Genomic DNA, 10,000 nt, shown 5'->3' on the forward strand with positions numbered 1-10,000 from the left:
AGTGTCATCCCCCAATCACAACTAAAGGCTGTCCAGCTAAGAGGGGCAAACTAGTTTGATCAGTCCTTGATCCATTTCAGATCTGTCTTGTAGAAACAATATGGGGACCTGACCAAGGAGAGTGTATTTCTAAATGGTTTTTGTTTGGGTAAGTGGTGTTTAAACTCATTTCAAAGTTGATTGCTGAAAGCACCAGGGCTAATAAGATAGAAAACTTCTTCCTCTTAACTTCTTGATGAGTTCTGTCCAAGTAGACTGGGAAGGCAAGTGTTCATGATGAATTGCAACTCACTTTGCTTTGGTGGTAGAGCTTCTCTTGAGAAAAAAGAAATTAGTTAATCGATGATTAAAAACAAAACAAGGTTAAATTATTAAAGCAAAGTAAAAAGCTGTTTTTGTTTAATCTCAACATGTTAAAGAGTGACAATACTTCCACACCTAATTTTGCATTATCTTTACTGTTCATGAGGTATTTGACAACACATATTTGACTCCTTTCTACATGACAGAAATCTTTCTAATTACTAACAAGGAAATCTTCAGTAACTCTAGAAAGGAGTGCTATTACTTACTTGTTTTCACAGTTGTAGAACCTAAGGCTTAGAGAGGTGTTGAGTGGAACAGTGCCCAACACCACAGGAGGGAGACAATGAGACCAGGACTAGGAGCTCAGCAATCCATACCCAACAGCATTCTGATTCTCCAAAACTCAAAAAAAATAATTTTTTAAGAACTATTTTTTTTTCTTTTTACCATAGGGCACGAAAACTCACTAGAGAGAGGGGAAATGAGAAATCAACCCCTGGAAGGGTGATGGCCACACCACAATCCCTTCTCCTTTATTCTCCTCCTGAGATTTTGGGCATGCATGCACATATGCCTGGTGTGATTTTCAAGTCACCAGGTCCGGGATTTGAACTGCAGTCAACCATGTGGGAGTCCAGTGCCTTAATCACCATGCCATCTACTGGCCCATTCCAAAATTCTTTAAGGATCATCTTTAATACTATATTCTCCCATGAATATGTTAAAGGAGTGCTGCTCCTACGTCTACTTTGATTTTTTAAAATATATACTAATTTGTAGTATTTTAAAAATCCTTACTAGGCCTATGTGATCTTACAAAAATACACTCTCTATCCCAATCTTTAGACAACTTCTTCTGAAGTATTGTGAAATGTAAAAATCTTAAGAAAATACTAGTATAAAGATAAGTTAACTGTAGTCATTAATTTATGATTAAAAGGAAAATTAACATATAAACCCCAGTTACCAAAGTACAATAAACCATGAAGAAACTTCTTCAGATCATCCACCATTTTACCTTTTTCTTAACACTCTCCACACAGTGCCAGGGCATGTACTAAAATAGTTGTTAGATACATAAATTAGAGCACAGAAATAAGCTGGCATAAATCTATATTCAAATGGTTTAGACTAGAATTTTCAGAAATCCAACTTAAATTACTTTGTAACTTGAAAAAAAAAAGGCAACAAATACAGGCTAACTGGTTGCCAGGTAAAAGTTATCATGAGGTGATAGTTAAAATATAATGGCTTTCCACTGTAAGTCATTGAAAGCAAAATTTTGGTAGGTAGGTTTGTTATCATTAATGCAAGTTTTATTCAAGAAATAATATTCAAGAAGAGTTGAATTCTAACAGAAGAAAAAATTTACCACCCTAAAGTAAAAAGTAGACATGGGTATTGTTTATAACATATAAATTCCACCTTTACATTTGTGAATAAAGCTGTGATCACTTCTTTGAGAAAGCCATTTCTAACTTCTGCTAATAAGGCTATGTGAATTGTGTCCAGAAACTAACAACACACACACCTCTCAAATCAGTCAAGTACCTAGGATTTCTTACTCAGGCTGAGTACCTGTACAAACCTAATCTGCTTGAATTCAATTTGAATTGCCTTCACTAACAATTATTTAAAAAAATAATTTGTTCAACATTTATTATGACTTTACCCCACAAATCGTACTTTATGTATTTTAATATTTAACATGGTATTTTCAAAAGATAAATATTCAAGGCCTCAGTCTTAAATTTTCCTTCAATGTAATCCATAAAGTTGGTAACAAATGTTGAGAACACTGCCCTAAAATAAAGCAAATGTAGCTTTCCTCTAAAAATTACTTGCTGTAATACAGATTACATTCTGTTCCATAATTTTACTCATTTGTTTTCTGGCAATAAAACAAGAATTTAGGATGATTCAGTCGTAGGAAAATCTTAATGGCAGTCACTCAATGAAGTCAATCATTCCTGGAGTCAAACACTCAAAAATTGCTGTTAACATTGACCAAGTTTTTTTTTCCTTTTCTTTTTCTTTTTTTTTCTTTTCTTTTTTTTTTTTTTTTTTTGGTGGTTATTGCTAGTTGGCAATATCTGAATTTAAGACATAAAGAACATCTTCCATTAAGCCTTTTGTTAAATATTCCAAAATTTATACAGAAGACAGACTCATAGAGGCTATAAAGCTGATATGTTAAGTAACTCACCCATGAAATAGGTGCATATTTTTTAGAGGCTATCCAACAACCTTTTTGCTCTAAAAATAAACACCCCTACTTTTTAAGGTGTTCCCAACTCTTCAATAGGAGATTTGAGTAGCTCAACAGTTTTGCTATAGAAGGAACTCACTCTTAGCAAATCAAAAATGTAAAAAGGAAATCAATAAAGAACATACTTTTCACAGTAAACAATAAATAAAAGTGCAGTTAAGTGTTCAAGTAGGGCATGTAGCTTAAAAACTACATATGCATATTTGGCATAGGTCATCTTTTCAAGGCTTTCCGAGGGTCCCTGCCATTACTTATTGTGGCTGTGACTATCTGATTATTAGCTGCTCCTGGTAACTGTGGATTTATAGGTCCCCGACCATTGCTTCTACCAGTGTATGAAAACTGGTATCCCCTTGATTCAGGGCCAGTTTGGACACCATTTCCTAAAAAAGAAAACAAAAATGCATCACTATTTTCAGAAGTGATCTATAGTGACTACAGAAGTACACCTATTTGAAATTCGAACACATATTATTAACACCTACAAATAACATTAGGGGAAAAAAACATTTATTTTTAGATGGGAAATAAAATCCTCAAGGTAGGTTCTAGGTTTTTCAAAACATATGATTACTATAAAACATTAATTTGATGCTGTATTAACAGAGATCATAAAAAGCCAATTTGGGCAACAAAATTAGAAATTATTAAGAGCACAGATATATACTACCTACACTATAAAAGAATGACAAGGCCATGTTAGCATAGACAGCAGAGCACTGCTGCATCATACTAGAGTCACATGGAAGACCTGGGTTTGGCTCCTGGGTTAAATCAGTGCCTATGATCCTAGGTAGCTGGAAAGCTGGGGAGGACTGTGGTGTGGAAAGACCAGGTCAGGGGTCCCTGTCTTTCTCAATCCCTCTGCCTCCTCTCTCTCAAGAAACAGACTTAAAAAGAGAAAACAAAAGAAAGGGCAAAACAGTATTTGAGTACTAGCATTTGACTCAAATTTTGCTTAACATTTCCAAACAAACTAAGATAGCACAGTTTCCTACAAGATGGTGATGATCAATTGTACCAAAATACATAGCTATTGGGTCAAACAAAACATCAGTCATTCTAATGAACTCCAATCACTGAAGATTTCTCCTTTTTTTTTTTTTTTTTTTTGAGAGGTTTTCGCTACAGGGCGCGTGCGCTCGCCAGAAAGACAGAAACAGACAGACAGAAAGTGAGAAATCACCCCCCAGGGGGGATGGCCAAGCCGCAATCCCTTCTCCTCCATTCTCCTCTCCTCTCGGGATCTTGGGCACGCACGCACATGCGCCCGGCGTGAGTTTAAGCCGCCGGGTCCAGGACTTGAACCACGGTCGACTACGTGGGAGTCCAGCGACATTGCCATTATGCTAACTGCTGGTCCCAACGAAGATTTTTCCTTAGTTATTAAGAATAAAGACTTCAAAAGACTTTCAACAGGGCTACCGGGATCATTAACATGGCATTTGAGTAATAAAGACTAATCTTTTAAAGAGGCAGCTTACAGATATGTGAGAAATTAAGGTGAGCTATTACTCTTAGGATAAAAGGCTTTCAATGTACCAAAATAGCAAAAATCAGTTAATTTTGCATCTCTTGTGAATAATCACCATGTTACCAAAATTTTTTTAAAATGGAAAGGTAATATCCTGAGACTTTTTCATGACATCACCACTGCTATTAGTCAATATTCACCACTGCTATTTCCAAAAGCTGGCCAAAAGGTTTGAACACGATGTGTTCAATAAATTGGCTTAAGAGCAGTATTTACTTCCTAGAAAATTAGTCACTTTGGGATTCTCTGTTTACTGGTAGTTCACATCTAGTACTACCTATGCCCAAAGACTTTATTTTCCTCTAAATCTCTTTAACTCCCTTATTCTTACACTTGATTGCAAATGTGCTTCCCCTACCAAAAAAAACAAACAAACAAAAAAAAAAAACATATAAATATATGTATCTTACCCACTGGTCCAAATGTACCTGTACCCATATTACTGTTCATGGAATTATGCTTCTGTTCACTATAAGCCTAAAAAGAAATGTTTAATTTAATAAAATGAAGTTAAAAACAATACATTTATACTATGTTTATATTATATTCACTCTTCTTCTTAATGTTAAGTTTCTTGATTTTATATTTAACACATTTTAAAAAGATCTGCAAGAGTTTCCCCTATCTCTCATAACTTCTGTTACACCCTGTTATATTTCCTGATAATTACTCCCCACTCTGTGAAGTGCTATATATGTAGTATATGTTTAGTACAGATATATTTACAGGCTCACAAAATATATATAATAAAATTAGGGATGGGTCAGGAGTCCTTAAATTCTCTTACATTATACTCCGGGTATCACAGGGTTAGCCTAGTCAGAATTATAATAGATACCCAGAATTAGTCTAATCATAAAAATATTCTCTAGAATGGAATTAATTACCCCTTTGTTCTGTTGTCCTCGATAATCTGGATTGGGCTCACTGAAATTTGGCACTTCTGAATAAACCATACAAAATCTGAAAAAGAATTCATAAAGGACAAGTTAAATGACCTCTGAAATAAAGTAATCCACCTTTCTTTATATAACATCCCTAACTTACAGGAATGAATGATTCAGGTGTCAAATAAATTAACTTCATACCAACTAATGTACTCATTTTACAACAAAAACTTCCTAAATGATTATGTTCCATAAAAACAGCAAATATTTGTATACAACACATGCAATATTCTACTTGGTATTTAAATTACTTTTCTTGTACTCCAAGAAATAAATCTCATTAAAGGTCAAGGACACAGAACCATCTTTGTCCTATTTTTTCCATATGGGCGGATGCTAGTAAACCATGTTTAGAGTTCCAGAGTGGTTTCTCCAGCAGTGGTGAAGGATTTGCACTGATCCATTCACACACTCTCATCCAGTCCCTCTTTTGACCAATCATTGTGAATCTGCAAAGATAATCATTCAAGGTTAAGAGTGGATTCTAGGAGATAAGGACAACTAGCTATCAAGCCACTAGTTTACCCCAGTTCTTCTTATAAGTGGATTACATGGGATGTACTAACACATAAGCATTTTCTTAGCTCCTTACTCTCTTTAAAAAAAAAATATTAGAACCCATTTTGGTAAATCCTAGACTGACCCTGACAAAGAGCAGTCATTAAAAACTGAGTGATCCACCAGTGGTTCTTCACATAACTGAACTCCATTATTGCAAACGCCTCTAAACATAAAGGTCTGGACAGGATCTTGAACCTTTCAACAATATTAACACTAAGACTTTTCATAACACACAGCTGTAATACTGCTGTAAATATAAACATAAGTAAATCCTAGTCTTCCTTCTAGGAAAGGCAAAGGCAAAGGGTTATACAAGTTTCTGATCTCTAAAGCAAAAGATTACTTTTTTTTTTAGTAGTATTAACAACAGGTTTTCTAAACAAATTATCTTAGTATCTCATTCCCTCAGTGTAAAAGGTTTTTGTTTTGTTTTGTTTTGTTTTGTTTTTTTGGGGGGCGGTGCCATTTGTGGCTTCACTCTTTAAATATCCTTCAATGTATGGGCAGTGAGTAGATATCTGCGCATTCATCAAATAAAATGGACTATAATATGGTTCATTGCCTGTATCATACTTTATGAGTATAACCCAAATGTCTAGGCTAGCATGGAGGCTCAATTACCTTTACACCCCTAGAGAGGATGGTTCCTCCAGGTCAGGGTGGAGATCATTACCAGTAGTGTATGGAAGCTCGCATTGCGGCTGCCTGCACCATACCTAGACTGTGGATAAATAGAGGACTCAGTTTCCACTGCTGCAAGTCCTTTTAACATGAGTACAAATTTGCTCATAAACAGAGAAAAAGAAAAACAAAGCTTATGGCCTGAAACTCACACCTAACTTATTTGATAAAATATTCTAAGAATTTACTTTGAAATGGCACTTGTGACACTTGAACAAAGCACATTTCTAAGGCCTACAGAAATGGTTCCACTAGGGCTGATTTTCGACTGCAGTTTCTTACTGCTCTTTGCCAGGAAAAACTGACACTCTCGACCACAGAAAACAGTACTGACAGCCATTAATCTAGTACATACATGCAAAGTTATTTTTTCAGTTCAGCTGACAAAGATACTTGGTTTACCAGGCAAAAAAGTCAAGGAAGGGTAAGCAGGTGGCATACTGTTTAAGGCAGTAGACTCCCACATGGTCAACTTATGGTTTGAAATTCACACTGGGCACATGTGCATGCATGCCCAAAAATCTTGAAAATGAAGGAGAAGGGATTGCGGCATGGCCATCCTCCCTGTGGGGTGGTTTCTCACTTTCTCCCTCTTTCTGTCCCTGTCTCCAGGTTTTGCTATAAAACCTATAGCAAAAATCTCTCTTAAAAAGAAAAAAAGTCAAGGAAGAGGTGTATAGTTCATACCTACCAATTATACTGTAGACATTATTTGTAATTTATTCAACTGAACAAAATGCATGTGGATACTTACTCCCCGATTTTTTGAAGTTCACCACCTCTTCCACTATAAAGCGTCAGACATCCTTTCCACATGGATGCATACCTAGAGAGAAAACACACATTCACTCTTTAGAAATACATCTATTTTCTTTTATTACAAATTGGGATCCAGCTACTGTCTCCTACTAACGATCGTAAATCAAACTTAAGAAATTCACTTTGATTAACTTGCTACTCACTAAGAAATAATAAAAAAAATTCTACGGTCAAATTTTGACATAATTTTCTAAACTATAACAAGCCCTAGAAAAAAGAAAATGTCTTTTTGCAAAGTAAACATTATAACATTCCTGGATGATCACAATTTCATCAATTAATAAAGGAAGCTTTTAATTGTAAACATTTAAAAAGAAATTATTTTTCAGTCACAGAATATATAAAATATAGTGTTTACTCTTACACTCATTTATACCATTTAGGCAGACACTGATAGAACAATTTTTTTTTTGCCAGGCCACTAAAAACTTGGTAGAACTTAATAAAAGGTACGAAGAAAGCTAAGATCATAAATCTTTCACCCATTTGCCTTTCCAAGTTTGCAATTTTTAATACCAACCAGGCTTAACAATAGCTTAGTCCGGATAATCTTGAATGCAAATGGCATCATTAAACAAAACAATCCTACATACAAATCTTAAAAAAATGCAAATAGTCATTATAAAATCAGGCCAAGGTTTGGTTTTCAATAGCTCAATATTTCTTTGTACTACTACAGTAACTTTCAAGAAGACTTATAACTAAATGTTGTATGATCAAAAATAATGATATGGGTTGATCGAATTTTGCTAGTTTCGCATTATAGAAATTTCTTCATTTTAATAATGCTTAAAGATTCTATTCACTATTAAGTTACACAAGAAATGACTGAGGAAAAGGTGCATTAATATTGCACCTCACTAAAATAAAATGCACAGTTTAAGAAAACAAATTCAGTAATTAGAACATTTAACTTTCACTGATTCAAGGAATGAAATATAAGAACAAGTTTGTAGGGTTTTCTGATAAACATGCCCATATCCAAACTAACCAGTATTTACATGTGAGGGATGCCTTCCTTGAAAAGCTACATTTCTTAATCAACCAGAGTTTAAGGCCCTGAAGATAGACTAATTCTAGCCAGAGTGTGTTATTTTAGTAAGGTGTAACTATTCCCACTTTACAGAAGATGAAGCTGAAATATAAGGTGTAACTTCTCAAGGTCATACTATAGCAGACAATCAATATTCTTTGGTTTTGAATCTTCCATTAAACTATACATATCTTGGTAATTATGCTCCTTAAAATTTCACAGGCATTATAGTTAGCAAGTTAAATTATTTTTAACAAGGATTTTGATTGAAACATCTATGCCTATGACTACAGCATAAACATTTGAAATGACATGCTGTTTTCAGTGCATAAAATACTTTTAATCATTAGACAAGAGATTCTGAGAGCCAAAACATTTTAATTATTCTAATCCTCACCACATTCTCCAAAGTAGGATTCTTTTTTTGTGTATGTAAAAGGGGTGGAAGTTTAAAAGACATGATTAGTGTCACAGTGAGTCAGTGCATGAGAATGAAATGTCTAAGTCCTGACTCTCACTTCCTGCTTTGATGATACTCTACCTCACTTCCTGGAGATGTTGTAAAGGCCTGTAAGATAATATCAAAGGGCTCTAAGCACCTACACTTAGAGAGCTCCTATACTTCTTGTAAGAGTTTATTTATAAGGCCAAATCAATCATCTATTTTTTCTGTAGTTATGATAAACTACTACAATTTTACAGGTCACGCAAGTTTCCAAATTTCATTTTCAAGCTCCTTTTCTTGACATCTATCTTCCTAAGATAAAGCTTTGATAAAAATTTTAAAAACCGATTATTAAAAAAAAAGTTGTGGTAAATTGTTTTTTTATACCCAATTGATTCTTTGGATGTCATCATCTTTGTGCTAAACATCTTGCATGTATCTTTCTGGGGTCTTGTACAACTGACTTTATATGAAAAGGCACAAGAAACCATTTTTCAAGAACATGCCTTCCATATATAGTAAACTTCCCCCCCTTAACCTTTTCTGAATATGAATCTGACATATTACCAACAATGCTAAATGCCCCAACTATTGTACAATGGTAGGTCCACACACCGTTTCAAATACTACAAGTAAAATAATGCCAGAATTTCAGGTCATTAAAAAGGGGGTGTGGAAAACAAGTGTGATAACTCTATTGATCTAAACAATTTATGAAAAAGAGCAAATACAGACTATATCACTCTACTAAAAAAACCTGACTCCTAGAATAGCATTTAAAAATATACTTAACCTGTAAACTAGGGAAATGGATTTCCGGACTGAAACCCACTGTCTGTAGCTGCAAGGGTGTGTTACATCCCAACGCTACCCAAGGAGGTTAACGTCAAGGACTCCAAACTCCTTGGACTAGCTCACAGAAAAGACGCGAACTTCAGAACTTGCCAACATCCTGGAGTCAGTGAATCTCACTTCTGCCCTCCACACAATTTCGTGTACACCTACCCTCTGGTCAAGCGAATAATATCCCCTGGCTGTATAAGACCTCCGATCTCATCCCCTACGGAAATAGTGATGCTGCCCGTTTAATCTGCTACTTTGCACGATCTCACTTCATGGCCGTCTTTGGTTTTGGTCACGCGTCCTGTGCGGATTTAAGAATCATAAGAGGGGGAAATGGTAATTAGATAATGAGGACGTCCAGAGAAACTACTCCTCCGGTAGTTTAACACATCTGGAAGGTGGGACGCGGCCAAGCCCGGAGCTCTTTCCAGGTAGGATCCGAGGCCAGGCAGGGGCCACGTGGGTGGGGGAGGGGAGAGGCAAGGTGGGAGGGGGAAGGGACGCGGGGGAGGGGAGCACCCGGCTCCCGGCGGGTCCCCCCCCCCCCCCCCGGGGGCCCACG

The 10,000-nt window shown here is 35.8% G+C and overlaps 1 protein-coding gene across 1 annotated transcript; it reads right to left on the minus strand.

Moving 5' to 3' along the window:
• Positions 1–1,699: 1,699 nt before the first annotated feature.
• Positions 1,700–9,739, minus strand: NABP1 (nucleic acid binding protein 1; the record flags this gene model as incomplete). The annotated part of the gene is given in 5 exon segments (XM_006147807.3): positions 1,700–2,958; positions 4,520–4,586; positions 4,997–5,072; positions 7,053–7,124; positions 9,601–9,739. Coding segments are annotated over 4 exon segments (375 nt in total). The 3' UTR covers positions 1,700–2,788.
• Between the last annotated feature and the right edge of the window lie 261 nt (positions 9,740–10,000).

The sequence above is a fragment of the Tupaia chinensis genome, unplaced genomic scaffold (genome assembly GCF_000334495.1).
Source record: "Tupaia chinensis unplaced genomic scaffold, TupChi_1.0 Scaffold000225_1, whole genome shotgun sequence".
Lineage (NCBI taxonomy): Eukaryota > Metazoa > Chordata > Mammalia > Scandentia > Tupaiidae > Tupaia > Tupaia belangeri.